This window comes from Melopsittacus undulatus, chromosome 2 (genome assembly GCF_012275295.1).
Source record: "Melopsittacus undulatus isolate bMelUnd1 chromosome 2, bMelUnd1.mat.Z, whole genome shotgun sequence".
NCBI lineage: Eukaryota > Metazoa > Chordata > Aves > Psittaciformes > Psittaculidae > Melopsittacus > Melopsittacus undulatus.
This window is the reverse complement of record NC_047528.1, coordinates 361,494-386,855: the sequence shown is the minus strand read 5'-3', so window position 1 is coordinate 386,855 and position 25,362 is coordinate 361,494. Positions and strand designations below refer to the sequence as shown.

Genomic DNA, 25,362 nt, shown 5'->3' with positions numbered 1-25,362 from the left:
GCCCCCCATGCAGTCCCCATGGCACACTGTGTGTGTGCCCCCCCCATGTAGTTCCATGGCACACTGTGTGTGTGTGCCCCCCCATGCAGTCCCCATGGCACACTGTGTGTGTGTCCCTAGGCTGAGCCCCCCTTGTCCCAGGCTGGTGTCACTGCCAGCACTGAGCTTGGGGGGTCCCCTCTCCCTGCCCCTCACTCCAGTGCCCTGCAGGCCCAGCCTAAAGGGCTCTATTAGGTCCATGGCAGAGCTTCCCTATTGCTTTGTGAAGGACCCTACATCATAGAGTCCCAGACTGGTTTGGGTTGGATAGGACCTTAAGATCACCCAGTTCTAGCCCCTTGCCATGGGTTTGGTTAGTCTGGGGTGGAGAGGATGGGACTGCTGTGAGCTGTAGTGCTGGGTCCTTCTGCACCTCTTCCTGTGTCAGAATAAGTCAATAGGATGTGATCTTTTGCCCCCATTTAGGTTTGTGGAGCTGGCAGGGTGGGTTAAGGGGCTGAAGGGCCCCAGTGTGAGGAGAGGTTGAGGTGGGTGCTTTGTTCTGGTTATGGGGTGTGTTATGATTGAGAGTTCCAATGTGATGATGATGCAGGATGGTGACAGTGGCTGCAGGTTGTGTGAATGGATCCAGGGGCTGGAGCCAGGCTGGAGAACAGAAGGCTCCTTAGAGCAGCTCCAGTGCCTAAAGGGGCTGCAGGAAAGCTGGAGAGGGACTTGGGACAAGGGCCTGGAGGGCCAGGCCAAGGGGAATGGCTTGAACCTGCCCAAGAGAGGGGAGCCTGAGCTGAGCTCCATGACTGTTGGTGCTGTGGTGAAGGATGCAATGGAGGGGGTGTCCGTGCTGCCCTGGGGCTGCTGCCCAGGCTCCTGCCCCTGCTGCTCCCTGCCCTCCACAGGGATTAGCTGTAAGTGGATTTGTTCTGCAGCCTCAGCAATGGAGATGGGCTCAGGTGGGCACAAGGTCAGGATAAGGTGGGACATGGATCCTGCCTGCTCACAGGACACCACAGCCCCTCACTTGGGATGCTCCATGGCCCTTATCCTGGGTGGGGGAACCTGCTGGGATCAAGGGGTCGGCACCAGCTCAGGTGTGTGTGATGTTCAGGACACTGCCTTTGATCCCGGTGTTCCAAAGGGAGCTGGGCTGTGGCTGAGGGCTGAGGGAAGGGCAAGGGGTGCACAGCCATGCCAGAGGGCAGGGGAGCAGCGGAGGAGGTTGGGATGAGGACAGAGCCCGAGCTGGAGGCAAGCTCCAGCCTTGATAAACCACATGTCCCAGCTTGCCCAGCCTGGGATCAGCAGCTTTATCATTGTGCAAGCTGTGGGGCTTGCAAGGTCCTGAGCTGGGTTCAAGGGACCTTAAAGTTCCTCCAGCTCCAACCCCTGCCCTGGGCAGGGACCCCTTCCACTGGAGCAGCTGCTCCAACCCCTGTGTCCAACCTGTCCCAAGCCCCTCTCCAGCTTTCCTGCAGCCCCTTTAGGCACTGGAGCTGCTCTCAGGTCTCCCCTTCTCTTGTCCAGGCTGCCCCAGCCCAGCTCTCTCAGCCTGGCTCCAGAGCAGGGATGCTCCAGCCCTCGCAGCATCCCTATGCCCTCCTGTAGAGCTGCTGCAGAGTCCAGGTCTCTGTATGTGGGACCTGTGAAGGTGCTGAGCGCTCGGCTGGGTCCGTGCTGGCTGTGGTGAGATGGGGCTGTGGGAGTTGGGGGTGTGCTGAGGAGCACACAGCACATGGTACCCTCGCTCTGTCAGCACTGGTGCTGTGTAGCAGCTCTGAGCAGAGCCCGGGAATGGCCTGGATGAACAGGAATGGTCTGGAATGATGGACACTGCTATGAAGAGCTCACGTGTCTCCAGCCACATCACTCCTGCTGTCTGCAGCATCATTTATGGTGTCCCACTGCTTCTGCATCCCACTGACAGCTCCTCCCTGCTGTGTGGGGGACACTGCTCCAGTCCTGCTTGCAGCCCCTGCTCATGGCTGTGCTCTCCTCCTGCCTCCCAGCTCGGTGCTGGCAGCTGCCTGTCCCTGATCCCTGCCCTGGGGCTGTGTGGCTGTTAAACATGGGTGTGAGAGCAGCCTCTGCCAGACACTGTGTGCAGCACTGCCCTGGGCTGTGCCTTGCAGGACAGAGAATCCCCACTGAGCTCTGCCCTAGAGCTGGGCTGGGGCAGCCTGGGCAAGAGAAGGCTCCTGAAGGGGAGAGCTGAGAGCAGCTCCAGTGCCTAAAGGGGCTGCAGGAAAGCTGGAGAGGGGCTTGGGACAAGGGCCTGGAGGGCCAGGCCAAGGGGAATGGCTTGAACCTGCCCAAGAGAGGGGAGACTGAGCTGAGCTCTGAGGCAGAAGCTGTTCCCTGGGAGGGTGCTGAGGCGCTGGCACAGGGTGCCCAGAGAAGCTGTGGCTGCCCCATCCCTGGCAGTGCTCAAGGCCAGGTTGGACACAGGGGCTTGGAGCAGCTGCTCCAGTGGAAGGGGTCCCTGCCCAGGCAGGGGTTGGGAATGGAGGAGCTTTGAGGTCCCCTCCACCCCAGGCTGTTCTATGACCCCTCTGGTTGGTTTCCAGGCCCATCAGGATGCTGCAGGTGCCGCTGCCCCTGGACCGTGATGGGATCCTCTTCCGGCTCCGCTTCACCACACTGGCTGTGGCAACCGTGTTCTGCCCACTCTTTGGGTTCCTGTTCTGTGTGATCTGGTCTCTCCTCTTCCATTTCCGGGAGACGACAGCGACTCACTGTGGGGTAAGTGACTGCTCAGGATGGTGCTGAGTCCTCGCGCTGTGCTGGGGCAGCCGGGGCTGGCAGCACTCCTCTCTCCTCTCTGCTTTCCCACCAGAGGTGCTCCAGGATCCTGAAGAAGCTGCTTTGTTTTGGTGTATTTGTGGTGCTTTGGGTCTGGCAAGTGAAGTTTTGGCTTTATGAAAGGGTGTAGGGAGGTGCAGCTGGTGAGGCTGGTGCCTGCTGAGTGCAGTGGTGGTGATGGTGAGGAGTAAGTGATGAAGCTGCAGACACATCCAGTGTCCTGTGTTAGCCTGGCCTTCAGAGATGGGATTGCTGCCCCTCAGATCTGCTGGAGCTCATCAGAGGAGTCACAGGCAGGTACCTGGGGGTGCAGCTTGAGAGGGACCCCCTGGGCTTCCAGGAGAGACAGGATCAGGTTCCCCCTCAGCACAGCGGTGGATGAACAGCTGGTTACAAGCTGAAACAGGGGCAGGAGCCCTTGTCACACTATAGGAGGTGATCCCAGGGCTTTATGGGTCTGTGTTCCTCCTACATAGTGGGGTGACACAGGCTGATGGTGATTATAGAATCATAGAGTGGTTTGGGTTGGAAAGGACCTGAAGATCATCGAGTGGAAAGCCCCCTGATGCTGAGATCCTGAGCAGGGATGGTGAGACAGGCTGCAGGGATGGTGAGACAGCTGCAGGGATGGTGAGACAGGCTGCAGGGATGGTGAGACAGGCTGCAGGGATGGTGAGACAGGCTGCAGGGATGGTGAGACAGGCTGCAGGGGTGGTGAGACAGGCTGCAGGGGTGGTGAGACAGGCTGCAGGGATGGTGAGACAGGCTGCAGGGGTGGTGAGACAGGCTGCAGGGGTGGTGAGACAGGCTGCAGGGATGGTGAGACAGGCTGCAGGGGTGGTGAGACAGGCTGCTGTGGGGTGATGGAGCAGGGAAACACCAGGGCTGTCTGACTGGAGCTTTGGAGCCATGAGGAGTGCACACATCCAGTGTGTGGTTCTGTGCCCCCCTCACAACTCAGCTGCATGGGGCAGGGCAAGGAGGAGGCTCAGGGGTGCTCTGCAGCTCCTGGTCCATGGTGGTGAATGAGGGATCCCAGCTCTGCATGGGAAGAGTTGGTGGCCAGGGAGCAGGAGGGGGGTACAGAGGTGTGGCTGTTGGAGGAGGCAGGGATTCGATGCTCACCCTCTGCCAGTATGAGGAAGTGCAGGACAGGGCAGGGAGGTGGCAGGTTCTGCTTGAGGAACCAGCTTGTGCTGGATGGGTGCAGAGCAGCTCCTGTGGGGAACACCTTTCTGCAGGACATGGGGTGCATGGTTCTGCCTGGGCTCCTCCCTGGCCCCTCTCGGCTGCTGCTGTCGTTTCTGTCCCCAAGCCTTTGGGTCAGAGAACATGTGGAGACCACGACTGAGCAAAGGGAAGGCATAAAGATCAAATACAAAGCCAAGAAACACAAGCAGGGCCCTGAGCAGAGCACCCCAGCACCCAGCAGGGGTGGGGGATAAACCAGGGCTGCCCACATTGCATTCCCTGGCTTTGAAATGGGAATAAACCTGGGGGGAAAAGCTGCCCCAGGGCAGGATTAGATGGAGCTGAGGAACAATTCCTGCCCCACAGGGTGCTCAGGCATTGGAACAGGCTGCCCAGGGCAGGGCTGCAGGCACCGGCCCTGCAAGGGTTCACAGCCCTCAGTGCCATGGGGCAGGGGTGGCCATGGGGCAGTGGTTGCACTGGATGCTCCTGAAGCTCTTTCCCACCCTGGTTGATCCCATGGCCCCATGGCAGCAGGACACAAGCCCGTGTCCCTCCCCACGAGCTCTGTGTCTCCGGCAGGTCCCCAACTACCTGCCCTCCATCAGCGCAGCCATCGGGGGTGAGACCCCACAGCGCTACGTCTGGCGCCTCTGCATCGGCCTGCACTCAGCCCCACGCTTCCTGGTGGCCATCGCCTACTGGAACCACTACCAGAGCTGCCACTGCTCCCACCCGCGCTACCTGCGCCTCTGCCACTGCAACCTGCTGCTCAACCTGCTCGAGAACTTCGCCCTCCTCATCCTCACCTACGTGTCCTCCTCCGAGAACTATGGTAGGTGTCACCTCCAGCCTCTGTGCGGGGCTGCGGAGGCTTTGCAGAGCTCTGCTTCACCTAATGGGAGCAGGGGAGGTTCAGCTTGGAGATAGGGAAGGAGTTCTTTACTGTGAGGGTGCTGAGGCACTGGAATGGGTTGCCCAGGGAGGTTGTGAATGCTCCATCCCTGGCAGTGTTCAAGGCCAGGCTGGACAGAGCCTTGGGTGCCATGGTTTAGTGTGAGGTGTCCCTGCCCATGGCAGGGGTTGGAACCAGATGACCTTAAAGTCCTTTCCAACCCAAACCATTCTATGATTCTATAATTCACACAAGTACTTCAGAAGTGTTCACTTTGGAGGAAAAACAGCTAAAAAGCAAAGAAATGGTATTAAAATTAGTATTTTTAGAGCAGAGTTGCATCATAATGTGCAGATAGCTGCGCTCTTCCCGAAGTTCACACCAATTTTTGTGTCAAGCCTAAGCTCAGACTGGAAGTGCTTGGTTCCCACTTGTGTACCAAGGCTGTGCTCAACGTGTCCTGCCACAGGTGAGGTCAGTACTGGCCCTGCTCCACTGCTCTGAGCTGGCTTCCAGCCCATGCTCTGGGCTTTAAATACCCTCCCACTAAACTGGGTAAAACCTCCTGTGTTGACCTGAAAACAAAAGAGCATTTTCCAGGTGAATTCTGTGTGTGAAATATGGTCACCACAGGCTGGGAAATGCTCTTCTCCCACCTGGTCTCATCTGAAGTGAGTTTTAAGTGCTGGTATCCAGCTGCTGTGTAATCCTGAGGTCTGGAGGCACCAGGGATTGACTGGGGAGGGCTCAAAGCCCTGAGCCAGCAAGGTGGTGCTGGTGCAGCAGAAACGGTGCTGGTCTGGGGACTTGTGGACCAGGGAGTGCTGTGTTGGATGTCCCTGTGCACAGCCCAATGATGTTAATGGGAACTGGGTCTGGCTGTGGGACCACACTGCAGGGTGTAGTCATGAAACCAGAGCCCCAAGAAGAGGGTTTGGAGCTGATGAGGGGACATTGACAGAAGAGGGTTTGTTGCCTCACAGCAGTGGAGGTGGGAACGCACCTGATGCTGTACTGAGAGTATCACAGAGTGGTTTGGGTTGGAAGGAACCTTAAAGCTCCTCCAGTTCCAACCCCTGCCATGGGCAGGGACCCCTTCCACTGGAGCAGCTGCTCCAAGCCCCTTCCAATCCATTCCCCTTGTCCTGTCCCTCCAGGCCCTTGTCCCAAGCCCCTCTCCAGCTTTCCTGGAGCCCCTTTAGGCCCTGGAGCTGCTCTAAGGTCTCCCTGGAGCCTTCTCCAGGCTGAACAAAAGCCACATGGAGAGCTGAGCTTAACCCTCTTTTCCCAGATCCTTATTGAAGCACTAATCTCATGTCTGGAGGATAAGTTTCAGGCCTTGGTTTATGTGCCAGGATGAGACTGGGCTCAGGTTAATCATCTCTGCAGGGCATGGCTCACATCTTCACCTCTAACAGTTGCCTTTCCTGTTGCTCCTCCTGGGGTTTCCCTGCCTCTGGAATCAGGGTTAGGGTTAGGGAATCAGGTGGTTGGGAATTCCGCCTGAGGTTCAGATCCTGGAGAACAGGCAGGAAATCCTTAAATAGAAGCACACACATGAAAACAACACCCTGAAGGGGCATGGATTGGTGGGGGCTTTTGGGAGCTCCTGCTGTATCTCCAGCCTGAGCCTGTGTCTGGGCTGTGCAGTGAGGGATAAGGCAGCCCCAGAGCTGGTGGGGAGGCTGGTGACAGCTCCTGATTGACATGTGGATAATGCAGGAGGCCAGAAGATGGCCCTCACTGGGTCTTGGACTTGCTCTGCAAACCCCCCTCTCTGCCTCAGTTTCCCCATCCCTGGAGCAGTAGCACTGATGCTGAGCTGCTCTTGAAGCTGCCTGAGGTATACAAGAGTATGAAGCAGTGCAGACCAGGTGCCCGAGCATGAAAACACCCTCCTGGCACCTTTGGGATGAGTCTGACAACAACCCACATCCTGCTCCAGCCCCGGCATTCCAGGGGTGTGATTCACAAGCTACTTTGTCCCAAATCCCCCTTTTCCCTCTTATGCTGTGCCTGTCTTCTGCACAGACCCACGTCCTGGGCCCCAGCATCTCCTGGGTGCTGGAGCTGCCAGCAGGACTATGTGCTGCAGAAGGCAGAGGATCCCTCACCCTCCCAACCCCTGCCCCATGCTCCTCTTGTGCTGCTGGCACAGATTGAACAGGAAAGCTCTTGTCTTGGTGCAGCAATCCATGAAAACGCCTTCATCGTGTTCATCACCTCAGCTCTGGGCCACATGCTGCTCACCTGCATCCTCTGGAGGATGACGAAGAAGCACACAGTAAGTCCCGAGGTACAGACACTTTCCTTCTTCTCTGGGTGCTGGTGCTGGGAGGGCTTTTGGCTGGTGGTGGAGGGTCTGACTGCTGCTTGGGTGTGAAACAGTCATGGGATCATGGAATGGGTTGGGTTGGAAAGGACCCCAAGATTATCCAGCCCCAGCCCCTGCCCCAGGCAGGGACCCCTTCCACTGGAGCAGCTGCTCCAAGCCCCTGTGTCCAACCTGGCCTTGAGCACTGCCAGGGATGGGGCAGCCACAGCTTCTCTGGGCACCCTGTGCCAGCGCCTCAGCACCCTCCCAGGGAACAGCTTCTGCCTCAGAGCTCAGCTCAGTCTCCCCTCTCTTGGGCAGGTTCAAACCATTCCCCTTGGCCTGGCCCTCCAGGCCCTTGTCCCAAGCCCCTCTCCAGGTTCCTGCAGCCCCTTTAGGCACTGGAAGACAGAACAAGTGTGACTGGATGCTAAAGGTGTTGCCAGCACCATGTGCAACTGGGAAACATGGTCACCAAAACTCAGATTTCACCAAGACAAAGTGGGAGGAATCTTTTGATTTCCTATTTTCTGGTTTTCACTTGAAAACCTCTTCATCAGTGTCCCCATGGGCTGCATTTCCTGACCCTCCTTCCCTGAGGATGCCTGTTTCCGGGCTGAAATCAGCTTCTCTGCGCTGAGGAACTGGAACCTGCAGCTCCTGCAAACTGGGAGCAGTGGGAAGCACTGGTTGCGTTACCCCTTCCTGCAGGAATCTCTGCACTGCACAGGTTACTGCAGACCCTGCTCCCTGCAATGGGGTTGGTGGGCTCAGCGACCTAATGGTCAGGAGCTTCTTAGCAGCACCAGTGAGTGCTGGGCCCTGCACACCAGCACCGCTGCAGGGCAGGATGTGCAGATAGGAACGGGTGTGAAGCTGCAGCCACATGTGTCTGCCTCAGCTTTGCTGTTGTCTCTGGGCCTCCCTCCCTTATTCTCCCCATCACGGATATGTCTCATGCAGCTCATCCCAGCCTGACCCTCCCATCCCATAGGGAACGGTCCCTCATGCTCCCTGCACTGCATTGCCCAGGAAGCTGATTGCTTTGCAAAGCACAGACCCCCAGGGGAAGCTTCCAGAGCTGTGTGCCCACATCCCGGTGAGCTGGTGAGGGCTGGGAGCTGCTAAGGAGCAGGGACACAGGATGGGGCTGCTGTGCCTGGGATCTGCTCAGGCAGTGACACAGAGTGAGTGTCTCAGTGTGGTGTTTACTGTCCCCTTCCGGCCATTCACGGAGCCCATCCCCTCGCTGCCTTGTGCCAGGCCTGGAACAGCAGCTTCCAGCACTTCCTTGCCTGGGAGCTTCCCTAGGAAAGGGGTTTTTGGAGATCCTGGGGTTCCCCTCTTGCTGGGAAGTGATCTCTTGTCTCTGGTGATAATGGGAGCTCCACCTTGGCAGCTTTCCTGCAGCTTCCTTTATGTATCCCATCTCTTGGCTTGTGCTCTGGTGTGGTTTCTGTATGTCCATTTGTCTCTGCCACAGCTCCCAGGCCTGCACCTCCAACAGTGGCTCCCTGAGCAGGCATTGCACCGGTGCTGGCTGTAGCCCTGCACCAGTGCTGGCTGTAGCACTGCACCAGTGCTGGCTGTAGCCCTGCAGCAAGCCTGTGAGCTTTGGTGGCAGCAGCAGCACTAATCCTGCTTTGGGTCACCCAGAATCATGCTGGTGCTGAGCTGGGCATGGTGGCCGTTCCTTAGGTTGAGCTTGAAGCCTGTGGGCCCTGATGGTGATGGGTCTGTGTTGGTGTGTGGAGCAGGGGACTAACAGCCCTGACCCACCACAGCACTGGAGCTGGAGGGCTGGGGCAGAGGGTGAGCAGCCTCCCTCCATGTGTCTGCCTTTTCTCTGCTGCTGATTCACAGAACCATGGACTGGTTTGTGCTGGAAGGGACCTTAAAGCTCCCCCAGCTCCAACCCCTGCCAGGGCAGGGACCCCTTCCACTGGAGCAGCTTCTCCAAGCCCCTGTGTCCAACCTGGCCTTGAGCACTGCCAGGGATGGGGCAGCCACAGCTTCTCTGGGCACCCTGTGCCAGCGCCTCAGCACCCTCCCAGGGAACAGCTTCTGCCTCAGAGCTCAGCTCAGTCTCCCCTCTCTTGGGCAGGTTCAAGCCATTCCCCTTGGCCTGTGCCTACATCCCTTGTAGGGATGGATTCAGGTGGGTTCCTCCCAGGTTCATGCCAGGTTATGCCAGGAGCAGAGTCCTGCTGGTGGTGGTGAGACCTGGGGAGCTCTGCCACCATCTGCAGCACTTCTGCCTGCAGGATGCTCTCTGCCACATCACCCACTGTGCCTGACTCATTCCTGCTCCCCAGGGGCAGGGGGAAGCAGGCAGGAGGTGCTGGCAGGGCTGCCCAGAGCCTGTCCCATGTCTCCCTGCAGAGGTGAGAGCCGCTTGGGGCCAGCCCTGCCCCAGCTCCCCACAGGGCTGTGGCAGCAGATGGAGCTGTCACCCCGAGCACCACAGCAGGGTGATGGGGGAGCTCCTCCAAGCACAGCTGCGGGTGCCCTGGCTGTGGCCGGGCCCTCAGATTGGGTGTGTGGGGATGAAGCAGACCGAGGGCTTCACACACCAGTGGGTCCCCAGCCACAGGTGGCATCCTCTGATAAGTGGGTGCTGGTCCTTATCACTGCCCTGCAGATGTGTCTCATCCCTCCAGTGCTGTCCCGTGATGTGTGAGCTGAGCTCCTGCTGTGAATCACTCACACGGGACCAGGCTCTGAGGGAGAGGAGGAGGAGTCTGCCCAGAGAAGCTGTGGCTGCCCCATCCCTGGCAGTGCTCAAGGCCAGGTTGGACACAGGGGCTTGGAGCAGCTGCTCCAGTGGAAGGGGTCCCTGCCCTGGCAGGGGTTGGGGCTGGAGGAGCCTCAAGGTCCCTTCATCCCAAACCATTCCAAGGTTCTAAGGTCTCCAGGGTCTTATCCCACTGTTGGGGTTTCTCAGGCTGCTCACTCACTCCCAGGGCTCTGAGGGGCAGCACTGAGCTCAGGCTGGCACAGGAGGGGTGCTGAGGCCGTCACAAGCCCAGTGCCACCATCAGCACCACCACATCCTCCTCACCCTGAGCCGGGCGGCTCAGCAGGAGCAGGGAGGAGTGGGGCAGGTGGTGCTGAGCTGTGGGGCTGGGGCTCCTGGTGCTGGTTGAGCACAGGTTCTGCCAGGTCAGGGCCGGATTGTGGCTCTGTTTGTGTTGGTTCTGGGATGTTTCTGTTCAGCTTCGCTGCCCCAGCCCTGGCAGCAGGGGATGGGTGAGGAGCAGGATGTGCTCCTGTGGTGTCCAGGCCTTCCCTCTCCAGCAGAGGATACCGGGAGCCGGAGCCGCTCAGGGTCCCCAGAGGGGTTCAGGTTCTCCAGGACCAACCCTGGGCCCATCTCCAGGACAAACCCCATGCGAGGAGCAGGGAGACTGCCCCATCCTTCCTGCTGCTGCAGCCGAGCGGGGATGGGGCTCTGGTCCCAGCCCCTCAGGGCAGTTCCCAGCAGTGCTGCTGGAGGGTGAGGGGCAGGAATGGGTCTTGCCAAAGCCTCAGTGCTGGGGCTGGTGGTGCAAGTGCCTCTGTGCGAGGGCAGAGGGTGCTGAGGAACTGGGCCGGGATGGGGAAGTGCAGGCGGGTTCCATCTGCAGGCTGGGAACTGGTGAGAGAGGGAAGATGAGGATGTGCAGGAGGGGGTGGGAGGAAGGCTGCGAGGAGGAGGGGAAGGAAGGGGCAGAGCAGAGGGGAGGGCTCGGGGAGAAGGGGAAGTGGAGGCAGATGCAGCTGTGGCTGGAGGCAGCAGATGGGGCTGGTGCCTGCCAGGGCTGCTGTGGGGCTGTGCTCTCTGTGCCATGTGAGCCTCAGAGCCCTCCTGGGGCCAGCGAGGGTGCATTGGAGCAGAGCAGGTTCACTTGTGCTCTGCAGCCCTGGTTCCCTGCCCAGCCCTGGTGTCCCTGCGGGTGCACAGCCTGTGAGCAGGCACCGGTGCAGCCAGATCCTGCTGTGCTGGTGCTGAGCAGGCACCGGTGCAGCCAGATCCTGCTGTGCTGGTGCTGAGCAGGCACCGGTGCAGCTGGATCCTGTTGTGCTGGTGCTGAGCAGGCACCGGTGCAGCCGGGTCCTGTTGGGCTGGTGCTGAGCAGGCACCGGTACAGCCGGGTCCTGTTGTGCTGGTGCTGAGCAGGCACCGGTGCAGCCGGGTCCTGTTGGGCTGGTGCTGAGCAGGCACCGGTACAGCCTGGTCCTGTTGGGCTGGTGCTCTGTGAGCCTGTGCAGGGCAGTGCTCTATAGCTCTATAACCCGGTGCGGGGCAGTGCTCTATAGCTCTGTAACCTGGTGCGGGGCAGTGCTCTATAGCTCTATAACCCGGTGCAGTGCAGTGCTCTATAGCTCTATAACCCGGTGCAGGGCAGTGCTCTATAGCTCTATAACCCGGTGCAGGGCAGTGCTCTATAGCTCTATAACCCGGTGCGGGGCAGTGCTCTATAGCTCTATAACCCGGTGCGGGGCAGTGCTCTATAGCTCTATAACCTGGTGTGGGGCAGTGCTCTATAGCTCTATAACCCGGTGCGGGGCAGTGCTCTATAGCTCTATAACCCGGTGCGGGGCAGTGCTCTATAGCTCTATAACCTGGTGTGGGGCAGTGCTCTATAGCTCTATACCCCGGTACAGGGCTGTGCTCCTCCTGCTGTCTTTGCTGCTGCTGGAGCCGCTCTCCGGGTGCCGCTGTTTCCGCCACCACACTCGGGCTGCTTGTGACCCGTTTCCTGTCTGAAACTCACAGCACCCCAGCCCCGTGTCTGCTGCACCCGTCAGAGCACTGAGGCAGTGAGTGTCAGAGCTTCCAGTGCTGTGGGAGCAGCGCTCGGGGCAGGGACCCCTTCCACTGGAGCAGCTGCTCCAAGCCCCTGTGTCCAACCTGGCCTTGAGCACTGCCAGGGATGGGGCAGCCACAGCTTCTCTGGGCACCCTGTGCCAGCGCCTCAGCACCCTCACAGGGAACAGCTTCTGCCTCAGAGCTCAGCTCAGTCTCCCCTCTCTTGGGCAGGTTCAAGCCATTCCCCTTGGCCTGGCCCTACAGGCCCTTGTCCCAAGCCCCTCTCCAGCTTTCCTGCAGCCCCTTTAGGCACTGGAGCTGCTCTCAGCTCTCCCCTTCTCTTGTTCAGGCTGCCCCAGCCCAGCTCTCTCAGCCTGGCTCCAGAGCAGAGCTGCTCCAGCCCTCGCAGCAGCTCCATGGCCTCCTCTGGCCTCGCTCCATCAGCTCCAGGTCCCTCCTGTGCTGCTGCCCCAGAGCTCGGTCAGGGCTGCAGGGGTTAGGAAGGGATGTCCCAGTAGCTGCTGTCAGGGTTCATCAGCCCGAGCAGGAAGGGCCCTGCCCAGCCCATGTCCCAGCTGGTGCAGGTGACTGGGGCTGCCCTTCCCCTCTGGGTTTTCCTCTTGCGTGACCCTATTGCTGTCTCAGGCTGCTTTGAGCTTTGTGGGGCAATGGAAAGTGTGATGGGAGAGGTGAATTACCTCCTCCTCAGCAGACAGATGGGGCTGTCTCATGTGGAAACATCAGCGAGGGGGAAATCCCCCTCCCACCCAGGAGCAGAGCTGGTGTCTGGGCTGTCCCTGGGATCCCGGCCCCTCTATGGCCCTGACCCCTTGTTTCCAGCCCCCCCACCCCAGTGCTTGTGTCCCTGCACTGGGATGGTGACACTGGGGTCTCCCCTGCATCCTCCTCCATGTCCTGATGTGTTTGGGGCTCCCTGCTCACCCCGGGCTTTGGGTTTCATTCCCCATGATGGGTGATGGAAGTGGGGGGGACTGCACCCACAAACCCCAGCTTTGGGGGTGCTGGACAGTGTATGGATGGGGCGATGGGTTTGGGGACCCAGCAGCCAGCCCAGTGCTGCTGTGTGATGGGGGCTGTGGGGCAGCCCTGCCCTGCACCCCTGTCTGTGCTGTGGGAGGTGGTGCAGGGCAGGATGGGGCCCCGGTGCCAGGGCGGCTCGTGCAGTGTCAGTGCAGCCCCCGCCCCAGCTGCAGCTCTTGATGTGGTTTCCTGCTCCCTGGTGCTGGTGCATTCCCACAGCCCCGGAGCCACCTGCAGCACCCAGGGCACCCGGACCCAGGGCAGCATCCACAGGGAGCTGGGACCATGAGAACCTCATGGAGCTCAACCAGGCCAAGGGCAAGGTCCTGCCCTGGTCAGGGCAATCCCAGCACAAACCCAGGCTGGGGGAGATGGGATGGAGCCTGAGGAGCAGGACTTGGGGTGCTGGGTGAGGAGCAGCTCCCCATGACCCGGCTGCAGTGAGCACTGGAGCCCAGAACCCCCCCGTGTGCTGGGGGCACCCCCAGAGTGTGAGCAGCAGCTCAGGGAGGGGATCCTGCCCCTCTGCTGTGCTCTGGGGAGCCCTGAGAGCAGCTCCAGTGCCTAAAGGGGCTGCAGGAGACCTGGAGAGGGGCTTGGGACAAGGGCCTGGAGGGACAGGCCAAGGGGAATGGCTTGGAAGGGGCTTGGAGCAGCTGCTCCAGTGGAAGGGGACCCTGCCCTGGCAGGGGTTGGAGCTGGAGGAGCTTTGAGGTCCCTTCAACCCAAACCAGGCTGGGGTTCCATGATTCTGTGCTGTGGAGCTCCTGGTACCTTCCCATGCCCTGGTGGGGCCAGGACAGAGCTTTTCTGGAGGCTCCTCAGTATCCGCTGAGGCTCTTGTGGCCTCAGTGTGTGTTTGCATGCTGGGCAGGCTGGGAGCAGGCAGGCACCTGACCCTTCTCTGTGTCCCCTTCCAGGAGCGCAAGTCCTACAAGTGGAAGCAGCTCCTCTTCTTCTTCACCTTCATCACCTTTGCATTCGCTGTGTGTGTCTACTTCCATCACAACTGGTACTGCGGCCCCGGAGGTGAGGCCAGGAGCTGGGCGCTGCCGGGGCTGCAGGCAGGGGAGCAGCAGCACCCAGGAGCCCACAGCCTGCCCTCCCTCACGTGCTCCCTTTCCTCCCCAGTGTACACCGTCTTCGCCTTCCTGGAGTACCTGGTAGTGCTCTCCAACATGGCCTTCCACATGACTGCCTTCTGGGACTTCGGCAACAAGGAGCTGGTGGTGAGCTCGCTGCTGGAGGACAAGCACTTCTAGCAGGCAGGGGGCAGAGCCCCTTCCCTCTCCTGCTGGCCCCAGGTGTTTGCTGGGGAGCTGCCACAAGGACTGTCCCTGCATCCTGGGCCCCACAAGTGACTGCACATGGTCCCTGGCTGCTCCTGCAGCTCTTGGAGCAGAGCTGGGGGCTCCTGCTGGGGACCCCCGAGGTGATGCTCCTGTCCTGGCTCCCTGCTGGTCACTGGGATGGGCAGGACGGAGGTGGGAACCTGCTCCCTGCTTTGGAGAGGGCCCTGAGCAGAGCAGGATTCTGCTCCCAGGGCCATGGGGGCTCAGCCTGGCCCTGCCTTGGCTCTGTGCTCTCATGGTTCCTCCTCCAGCCTTGGCTCTGTGCTCTCATGGTTCCTCCTCCAGCCTTGGCTCTGTGCTCTCATGGTTCCTCCTCCTGCCTTGGCCAAGGTCCTCAAAAGGAGCTGGTGACTTCTCGGACCTGGAAGCTTAAGGCAGGCTCAGGAGAAGGACTTGGTGCCCTGCATTGCCAGCTGCCCCATTGGGCAGGCCACAACCTTGACCTGTTGGGAAGCTCCTGTGCAGGGCTGGGCCCAGCTTCTTCCCAAGGCTGGATGAGCACAGGAGTCGTGGCTGGGCACTGCTCTCCATCCCCATGCTGGTGCTGCTGGGAGGAGGGTGCAGGCCCATGCACAGACTGCACAGGAGCAGAGCAGGGCACCAGTGTGGGGCACAGGAGACCCCAAGAGCCTCCACCCTGCCCTGCCTATGCTCCAGTGAGCAGGGTGCTGGGCTCCAGTGCAAGCCCAGCAGCATGGGCTGGTGCTGGAGGGGCTCTGGGAGCTCCCCACTGCTTCTCCTGTGCTGTAGGGCTGGAGATGGGATGTGCTGGGGTTTGCTGCTGCTGCCCGGGAGGAAGGTGCTGGTGAGCTCTGGGTGCTGTGGGGCTGGCACAGGGATGGGGTCACTGGGTGGGTGCTGCCGGTGCCCCCCTGCTGCTCCTGCAGCTGCACTGCTGGAAGCTGGAGCGGCAGCACCGGAGCTGCTGCTCCAGCTCACAGGGGCTGTGGTGCGGGGGGAATCGGCCCCATCCTGCACCAGGAGGCACCGGGAGCCAGTGCTGTGCCTGCCCCCAGCAGGAGCTGTGTGGGACCTGGGGAGCTCACCCCCATGCTCCATCCTGAAGGTCCCTGGAGCTCCTTCATGAGTCACTGCAGCAGTGCCTTGGGATGGACCAGGGCTCATCCTGGAGCTTGGTGCCCATGGCTGCAGTGCCCTGTGGTGCTGTGCCCTGTGGTGCTGTGCTTGGTGCCCATGGCTGCTGTGGGGCTGCTCTGGTGTGTGTCCTGCTGTGTGTGTCCCACAGTGTGGGTCAGGTCCATGCACCTTTGGTGTGTGCCTGCAGGTGCTGCCCACGCTGGGGCTGACACTGGAATAAAGCACTGAGGAGTTTGAGAGCTCTGCTGGACCCCGTGTGGTGCCACAGCCCAACCAGGACCCGGGCTGGGGGCAGGATGTGGACCTTGAGGGATGGGGCTGGGTGCAGGATGCAGACCCGGGTGCTGGGGTGCAGGATGCAGGTCCTGGGTGCTGGGGTGCAGGATGAAGGATGCTGATCTCGGGTGCTGGGGTGCAGGATGAAGGATACAGACCCTGGTGCTGGGGTGCAGGATGAAGGATGCAGATCCCAGGTGCAGGATGAAGGATGCAGACCCAGGCCATGCTGGGGCCCTGAGCTCCATGCACCTGGGAGGGAGCAGCCATGAGCTCATCCCGGAGCTGCGGAGCCAGGCAGGGCTGATCCCTGGGCTGATCCCGGTGCTGGGGAGCCGGGGCAGGGCTGATCCCGCTGCCGGGCCCTGCAGCACCCCCAGCACCGGTACCCCCGGGGGCTCCTGAGCCCTGCTGCTGCCCAGGGACGGGCACGTCCATGCTGGGGCTCTCCGGGCTCACCCCAGCTGTGGGGCTCACAGCTCTTCCTATGGGAGCTGGTGCCGTCAGGGCTGGCAACCCCACCGGGGCTGGTGACACCACCGGGGCTGGTGACACCACCGGGGCTGGTGACCCCACTGGGACTGCTGACCCCACTGGGACTGCTGACCCCACCGGGGCTGCCGACCCCTCCGGGGATGGTGACCCCACCGGGGCTGCTGACCCCACCGGGGATGGTGACCCCACCGGTGCTGGTGACCCCACTGGGGGTGGTGACCCCACCGGGACTGGTGACCCCACCAGGACTGGTGACCCCACCGGTGCTGGTGACCCCACTGGGGGTGGTGACCCCACCGGGGCTGGTGACCCCACCGACAGCCAGGGCCGCGCAGGGGGGACCCTCATAGCCCAGCTCAGATGGATGAGGGTCAGATCCTGGTGCTGCACTGGGACCGGGATCCCATGGAATGAGCCCCATTCAGTGCAGCTGGAACCAGCACCCACCAGGGATGAGCCGGAGCCACACCAGGGATGAGCTGGAGCCACACCAGGGATGAGCTGGAGCCACACCAGGTCATGGGTGCCAGGGGTCCGGGGGGGGCCATGCTCTGCACTGGGCCCCATGAGGCTGCAGAAAGACATGGCTGTGGGATCCGGACGGGGACGGGACATGGGGGTGGGATATAGGGATGGGACGTGGGGGTGGGACAGGGATGGGACGTGGCTGGAGCCTCTTGCCCCCTGGCCCCAGCACCCACGCAGCCCCACAGGGAACAAAGACCCCTCTTGTGCCGGCACCAGGCTCGGCCCCTGCTGCAGGAAGGCCCCAGGGCCGGACAAGGAGCCCGTGTGAGGCCATGGGGACCGTGCCAGGACCCGGCTGCAGCCGGACACTGCCAGTGCCATGGGGCTGGAGGGGACATGAGCCTGGCTGAGCCATGGAGCTGCTGCCATAGAGCTGCTGCCACAGCACCGGAGCCCATCACACACCAGTGCCATGGGCACCAGGACACTGAGCTCCAACCGCTGCCTGCAGCTCCGGAGTGGGGCAGGACAGTGAAGGGAAGGCTCAGGGGGGACCTGATGGCTCCTCCAAGTGCTTGCAGGAGGATGGAGCCAGGAGGGGCTGGGCTCTGCTCCCAAGGAACAAGGGATGGGACAAGAGGAACCGGCCTCAAGCTGCACCAGGGCAGGTTTAGATGGAGCTGAGGAACAATTCCTGCCCCACAGGGTGCTCAGGCATTGGAACAGGCTGCCCAGGGCAGGGCTGCAGGCACCGGCCCTGCAAGGGGTCACACCAGTGCCATGGGGCAGGGGTGGGAATGGTTGCACTGGATGCTCCTGAAGCTGTTTCCCAGCTGGTTCCATAGCTCTGTGACTGCAGGAGGCAGCAGCTCCAGAGCCTGTTACCCCCACGGCAATGGAGGAGGTGCAGGGAAGGCGCATGGGGCAGCACAGGACACGGGAGCCTGGGCAGGGCTTTATTCAAGCAGCAGCTCGGGGAGCACTGGTTAGAGGCAGTCCTGGAGCCCCCATGGCCATGCGGGAACATCCTCCCCCGGCAGCACCGGGATTCCATAGGGATGCAGCACTGGGATGGGCTCACCCCAAACACCCACCTGGGAGACCACAGCGCAGCCACAATGGCCAAACCCGGGGCTGGCACCTCCGGAGCAGGGAATGGGGCAGCGGTGCCCATGGGGTGCTCGGGATGGGCTGCAGGTCCCCATGGGGTGTTCAGGATGGGGTGCAGGTCCCCATGGGGTGCTCAGGACGGGCTGCAGGTCCCCATGGGGTGCAGGTTCCCATGGGGTGCAGGTCCCCATGGGGTGTTCAGGATGGGGTGCAGGTCCCCATGGGCTGCAGGGCCCCATGGGGTGCTCGGGATGGGCTGCAGGTCCCCATGGGGTGCTCAGGATGGGGTGCAGGTCCCCATGGGGTGTTCAGGATGGGGTGCAGGTCCCCATGGGGTGCTCGGGATGGGCTGCAGGTCCCCATGGGGTGTTCAGGATGGGGTGCAGGTCCCCATGGGGTGCTCGGGATGGGGTGCAGGTCCCCATGGGGTGCTCAGGATGGGCTGCAGGTCCCCATGGGGTGCTCGGGATGGGGTGCAGGTCCCCATGGGGTGCTCAGGATGGGCTGCAGGTCCCCATTGGGTGCTCAGGGCAGGAGTTGGGGTTCAGCCACCCTGAGCATCCCCTTCTCCATGCCGGGACCAGAGGGATGCCACCCAAAAGCAGACGCTGAGAGCCGGGTTGGGGGTGCTGGGGGTGTTTGGGGTCCCCAATGCCCCCGGGCAGGAGCCAGTTAGTGCAAACAAGGTCTGTATTATTGAAGCTGGTGGGCTCAGGCTGGTGGCCCCAGTGCCCCTGCCTGGGGGGGTCAGCACAGCTCGGGGGGCACCGGGGCAGGCAGGGGCTCAGTCACAAGAGGACACAGGGTTTCTTGGGCTTGGCCGGGGCAGGGTTGAGCACGGCCCTGACGGCCTCGGTGAACACATCCTTGATGCCCTCCTGGTTGAGCGCCGAGCACTCGAGGTACTTGACGGCGCGGATCTGCTTGCAGAGGCTGATGCCCTGCTGGGTGGTGATGGGCGCCTGGTTCTGCTCCTTGAGCCGCTTCATGGTCTCGGGGTGGTTCCTCAGATCCTTCTTGGTGCCCACGAGGAGGATGGGCACGCTGGGGCAGTGGTGGCACACCTCCGGGTACCACTTGTGCTTCACGTTCTCGTAGGAGGGCGGGCTGGCGATGGAGAAGCAGATGATGAAGACGTTGGTCTGGGGGTAGGAAAGCGTCCGCAGGCGGTCGTACTCCTCCTGGCCGGCCGTGTCCCACAGGTTCAAGTTAATAGTCCTGCCGTCCACCGTGTTCTGCGCGCTGTAGTTGTCGAACACGGTGGGGATGTACTCCTTGGGGAAGGCGTTGGTGGTGTAGCAGATGAGCAGGCAGGTCTTGCCCACTGCCCCATCGCCCACAACCACGCACTTGATGCTCTGCATCCCGGAGGCTCCGTCTGCCCTCAGCAGCCTGCGGGGAGAGGAAGGGATCAGGGCAGGGAACACACCAGGGCTGAGGCACCTGAGCCCCAATGCCTGGACACCCACCCACCCATCCATCCCTCCATCCCTCCATCCATCCATCCATCCATCCATCCACCCATCCACCCATCCATCCATCCATCCACCCATCCATCCATCCATCTATCCATCCATCCATCCATCCATCCATCCAGGGTGCAGAGGGACAGGTCCCTCCATCCCACAGCCCCCCCATGTGCAGAGCCTGGATACCCCTCAATGAGGAACTGCATCCCCAGCCCAGGCCAAACTTGTTTGTCACCATGGCTGCTGGCCAGGATGCTGTAGAGCCCTGTACCATGTGCATCATCGTGTGACATAGAACCCAGGAATGGGTTGGGATGCAGGGACCTTAAAGCTCCTCCAGCTCCAACCCCTGCCAGGGCAGGGACCCCTTCCACTGGAGCAGCTGCTCCAAGCCCCTGTGTCCAACCTGGCCTTGAGCACTGCCAGGGATGGGGCAGCCACAGCTTCTCTGGGCACCCTGTGCCAGCGCCTCAGCACCCTCCCAGGGAACAGCTTCTGCCTCAGAGCTCAGCTCAGTCTCCCCTCTCTTGGGCAGGTTCAAGCCATTCCCCTTGGCCTGGCCCTCCAGGCCCTTGTCCCAAGCCCCTCTCCAGCTTTCCTGCAGCCCCTTTAGGCACTGGAGCTGCTCTCAGGGCTCCCCAGAGCACAGCAGAGGGGCAGGATCCCCTCCCTGAGCTGCTGCTCACACTCTGGGGGTGCCCCCAGCACATGGGGGGTTCTGGGCTCCAGCACATGGAAGGCACAGGATGGAGGGCACAGGGCAGCAGCCGCAGCAGGTCTGGCCCCGGGTGCTGTGTCCGGGCTGGAGCTGAGGGACATCCGCTCCCGCAGCTGTGTTCATCCCGGAGCGTTTCCCTGTTCCCTTCCTCAGGTTCCCTCTGCAGCTGCCATCGGGGCCGCATCCTGCTCCCTTCCTGCCGGGGGCTGGAGCTGAGCCGAGGTGCGTGTCCCTGCACGGGGCCGGGCTCCGATGGTGCCCCCCCCGGTCCGGCAGCCCCGTCCCTACCGGGATCGGGCCCTGCTCACCCGGAGCCTGCCCGGGGGGGGCAGCGGCTGCTGCGGGACGGGAGCGGCGGTGCCGGGGACGCTGCCGGAGCCGGGGTCACCCGAGCCCCGGACGGGGGGGGGGGGGGGGAAGGAGCCGGCCCCGATGGGGAAGCGGCTTCTTCCTCTTCCCTTCCTCTTCCCGTCCTGACACCGCTTCCTGCGGCGGGGCCGGGACCGCGCCCGGGACAGGCGGCGGCTCCCGAGGCTGCGGGAGCCGAGGTCTCCATCACAGCAGCGCTCCCATCGCAGGAGTCCGGGGTCCCCATGGCATCAGCGCTCCCATCACAGCAGCGTTCCCATCACAGGGGGTCTGGGGTCCCCATCACAGCAGCGCAGGCAGTGAGAGAAGGAGCAAAGGGAACAGGACAGCGGGAGAAGGAACTGGATCAGGGGCAGCAGAAACAGGAGCAGGAGCAGAGCGATGGGGAAAGGACCAGGATCATGGTAGTGGGGGCAGGATCAAAGGCAGAAGAAGCAGAGTGTCATAATGAGGGGGGGTCACTGGGAGAAGGAACTGGATCAGAGTGATGGGAGCAGGATCAGGGGAGCAGGATCAGGACTGGGGGAGCAGGAGAGTGGGAGCAGAAGCAGAGCAAGTGGGATCAGGGCTGAGGTGGGAGCCAGGGGGTCCCACTGCAGCCCCAGACTCAGGTCAGGGGGTCCCGGGGACACCCCATGGCTGGGGTGATGTATCCAGAGCCTGTCCCTGTCTGTACATGCCTGGGGAAAGGACATGGGTGGGAAGAGCTCCCAGAGCCTCAGGCCAATGTTGGCAGCATAAGAGAGGGGCAGGAGCTGGTTCCAGGGGGATGTGGGGATGGGGATGAAGCAGTGACCCCCCCACAGCTCCCCATCCTTTGGGTGACCCCTGAGCACCCACCATGGCCCCACCACAGTCCCACCATGGAACACACTGAGCTCAAACCCCATCTGTGGGTACCCCGGGATGAGCTGGGACCAGTGAACACCCTCATCCCGGGAAAGGCCTGCACTGAGTATGTGGGTGAGGAAGAGTATGGGGCACATGGAAATGCTTGCGCCCATGAGAGCATGGATGCTGTGGGCAGGAGGTGAGGAGGAAGCAGTGGGCAGGGGACGTCCATGACCACAAGGATGCTCAGGGGCTGGAGCAGCTCCTGTATGGAGCCAGGCTGAGAACATTGGGGCTGTTGAGCCTGGAGAAGAGAAGCTGCGTGGAGACCTCAGAGCAGCTTCCAGTGTCTGAAGGGGCTCCAAGGATGCTGGAGAGGGGCTCTTCATCAGGGACTGCAGTGATAGGACAAGGGGTGATGGGTTCAGACTGAAACAGGAAGTTCTTTACTATGAGGGTGCCCAGAGAAGCTGTGGCTGCCCCATCCCTGGCAGTGCTCAAGGCCAGGTTGGACACAGGGGCTTGGAGCAGCTGCTCCAGTGGAAGGGGTCCCTGCCTGTGGCAGCTTTAAGGTCCCTCCCAGCCCGAACCACAGGAAGGGAGGTGGGAGCTGAGCCCATTGGGGACCAGGACCCCTCAGCCAGGACGGTGGCACCACCCCCGGTGCCCACATCCCAGCACTGGGGCACCGCTGGGCACTGCAGCCCAGGGACACCGGATGGGCAGTGCTGGCCGGGGGCACTGTGGGCACCGGGGGAGCACATCCCATCCATCCCATCCCATCCCATCCCATCCATCCCATCCCATCCCATCCCATCCCATCCACCCCATCCCATCCCATCCATCCCATCCCATCCATCCCATCCCATCCCATCCCATCCCATCCCATCCATCCCATCCCATCCCATCCCATCCCATTCATCCCATCCCATCCCATCCCGCACAAGGCCAGCTCTGTTCTCCATGGCTGGCAGCTCCTTTAACCCCTTCTGTGCCCCGGGTGCATGGGGGCACATCCGGTGTGGGGCACAGCCCCGGGGGGGTCAGAGGGGCCGGGACCTCCCCCCCCCCCAGCCCCACACCCTGACCCCTTGTGAGGGGACTGGAGGAGGCAGATCCAGAGCATGGGACCCCACTGGGAGCACTGGTGCTGGGGTGGGGTTTGGGTGCAGGGGGGGGGTGGGTGACGCACCCTGACCCCCCCCCCCCCCCCCCCCCCCCGTCACCGGCCGTGGGACTGGAAAACGGCAGCACAAAAGGGGAACCAGACGCACCCGAGCCGCAGCCGGGGCAAACCAACGGGGGTTTCCGGGGGGGGGGGGGGGGGGGGGGACGGAGCAGCCGCTCCCTGAGCTCCTGCCCGGCCCCAGGGACCCCAGACCCGACCCCAGCAAAGCAAACCGGGACCGTGGGCTGGGAGCCTGTGCCCAGCTCCGTGCATCCCACTCTGTGTGCCGTGCTCTGTACACAAGGGTCCCCACATCACACAGCACAGCCCACACTGCATCCTGGCACCCCACACCCTGCACCCTGTGTGGTGCTGCACGTTGCTGCCTGTGCTCAGGCCAGGCAGTGGGTCCATCTCTATGGGATGGACCTCCAAAGGATGGCCAGTGTGACCCTCATGGACACACAGACCTGACCAGGACAGGCAGTGTCCCTCATAGACAGACACACGGTGTGCCCATGGACAGACACATGGTGTGCCCCATAGACAGACACACGGTGTGCTCATGGTGCTGATGGGGACCCTGCTCTGCGGGTCCTGCTCCAAGCTGCACTCGTAACACTGGTACCCCTGGCTCAGCCCCACAACCCCCATCTCAGCCCCGGTGCCCCCGGCTCAGCCCCAGGCCTGGCAGCTGTAACCTTCCCACTGAGTCATGGAACCACAGACTGGTGTGGGTTGGAAAGGACCTTCAGATCATCCCGTTCCAACCCCTGCCATGGGCAGGGACACCTCACACTAAACCATGGCACCCAAGGCTCCGTCCAACCCGGCCTTGAACATACCAGGGATGGAGCATTCACGGCCTCCAGGGGCTGCTTTTCCTCATGTCCCAGCTCAGCCCCATCCGGAGCAATTTCCTCATCTGCTTTCCCTCCTCCAGGGCAGGGACTCCACTGCAGGCCCTGCTCTGCCCCCCGGCAAGGCCATGGTGCACAGCACAGCACAGCACCAGGGCTGGAACTGGCTCCAGAGCAGCCCCCTGAGCCAGAGCCCCCAGCCCAGGGAATGGGGTGGATGGAGGGGTGGGTGGATGTGTGGATGGAGAGATGGACAGAGGGACAATGGATGGATGGAATATGGATGGATGATGGATGAACGGCAGAGGGATGGTTGGGTGGGTGGGTGGATGGAAGACGGATGAATGGATGGGTGGAAGATGGATGGATGGACGGATAGACGGATGGATGGAAGATAGATGGATGGACAGATGGAGGGATGGGGCCAGGCCTCACTCCACAGCAAGTGAGCCCATCACTGCTCACACCACCAGCAGAGGCACAGACAGAACTCAGGGTAGAGCACACCAGCACGGGTCCAGTTTGCCACCTCTCAACGCTATGGCCAAGCCAAAGCCCCACTCAGGGCACACACCAGACCTACCCCCATGGCCAGCACCTCGAGATGTGCTGGGCTCAGCACCCCACTGGATGCTCCCATCTCCTGCCCCTGTGATCCCAGCACCAGCCCCTCCTGGGTGACATCCCCATGTGCCACCCCTGGTGCTGCAGCTCCACTGAGCAGAGAGGAGCGAGCCCAGTGGGACCCGGCCCATGCACCCACCATGGGTCACCCCCCCCAGGCGCTGGGGACCCAAGGGTGCCCCTGCTCAGCAGCGGGACACACTGAGAGGTGACCCCACAACCAGCACCCACCACAGCCACATGGGACAGAGACACCCCCAGTGCACTGCAGTGTGATGGACACGGTGCTGTGAGCACTGCAGGGGTGAGCATGGCAGTGTGGTGACCGCTGAACACGTGCCACAGCACATATGTGACAGCATGTGACAGCGTGTGTGACGTGCATGGTGCAGTGCGTGCAGTGTCGCAATGAGCACTGTGTGACGTGCCCCATGTGTTGTAACTGGTGTGTTGTAAGCTGTGTGCAGCGTGAGGCCATGAGTGGGGGGTGAGGTACATGCAGTGTGTGCAGTGCGCAGGGTTGTACCTCTCAGTGGGTGCAGCCTGAAGTGCTGGGTGCCGGGTGGGTAATGGGTGCAGTGGGCAGTGCAGGGGGGGCAATGGGTGCAGTTCAGGGGGGTAGAGTGCATGGGGAGCAGTGCAGGTGCTGCAGGGAGCAGTGTAATGGGTGCAGTGTGGGAGGAGCAGTGCAGGGGGTGTAGGGAGTGCAGTGTAGGGGGTGCAGTGCAGCAGGTGCCGGCAGTGCAGGGGGAGCAGTGCAGGTGCTGCACGGAGCAGTGCAGGGGGTGCAGTGCAGGGGGTGCAGTGCAGAGGGTGCAGTGCTGGGTCACAGCACAGTGCGAGCAGTGGGTGCAGTGCAGGGGGTGCAGTGCTGGGGCTCAGTGCAGTGCAGGGGGTGCAGTGCAGGGGGTGCAGTGCTGGGGTTCGGTGCAGTGCAGGAGGTGCAGTGCAGCGGGTGCGGTGCAGTGCAGTGGGTGCAGTGCATGGGGTGCAGTGCAGGGGGCACAGCGCAGTGGGAGCAGTGGGTGCAGTGCAGGGGGTGCAGTGCTGAGGCACAGTGCAGTGCATGCAGTGTGTGCAGTGCAGCGCCCCCTGGCGTGCAGCGCCGCCCGTGCAGCGGCGGGGCCAGCGCGCAGTGCCCGCTCTTCCGCTCCTGCAGTGCGCGGGACGGGAGGGGGCAGCCCGTGCAGTGCGGGCAGTGAACGCTGCACGGGGGGGGGCAGCTCCCGAGGCCCCGTGTGCGGGCTCAGCGCAGGGGCTGCGGCTGCAGAGCGGAGGGTGCAGCAGCCCCGGGGACAGGCTCAGCCCGGACCGGTTCTGACCCCGCTACCGGAGCCGCCCGGGCTCTGGTCCCGATGCCCCCTCCCTGGCCCCGACGGGCGGCTCCTCCCCCCCCCCCCCCGGTCCCGATCCCGTCCCGGTACCGGTGCCGCACTCACCCCGGGGCATGTCTCGGTGTCGGTCGCGGGGCCGCAGCAGCAGCAGGAGGAGGAGG

General features: G+C 62.3%; 2 protein-coding genes across 3 annotated transcripts; one reads left to right on the top strand and one right to left on the bottom strand.

The window, feature by feature from the left end:
* The first annotated feature begins 2,516 nt into the window (after window positions 1-2,516).
* PGAP2 (post-GPI attachment to proteins 2) lies at window positions 2,517-14,429 on the top strand. Of its 2 annotated transcripts, none has more exons than XM_034074408.1 (5): window positions 2,517-2,736; window positions 4,570-4,822; window positions 7,072-7,166; window positions 13,950-14,058; window positions 14,161-14,429. In XM_034074408.1, exons 1-5 carry the CDS (start codon window positions 2,572-2,574, stop codon window positions 14,289-14,291), a joined length of 753 nt encoding a protein of 250 aa, XP_033930299.1. In that variant the 5' UTR covers window positions 2,517-2,571; the 3' UTR covers window positions 14,292-14,429. The 2 variants fall into 2 exon arrangements, with proteins under 2 accessions (XP_033930299.1, XP_033930298.1); XM_034074407.1 differs by having other exon boundaries at window positions 7,072-7,178.
* Window positions 14,430-18,504: 4,075 nt separating this feature from the next.
* Window positions 18,505-25,362, bottom strand: RHOG (ras homolog family member G). The gene is made up of 2 exons (XM_034074410.1): window positions 25,307-25,362; window positions 18,505-19,220 (listed from the first exon to the last, which is right to left on the bottom strand). Exon 2 carries the CDS (start codon window positions 19,190-19,192, stop codon window positions 18,617-18,619), a length of 576 nt encoding a protein of 191 aa, XP_033930301.1. The 5' UTR covers window positions 19,193-19,220; window positions 25,307-25,362; the 3' UTR covers window positions 18,505-18,616.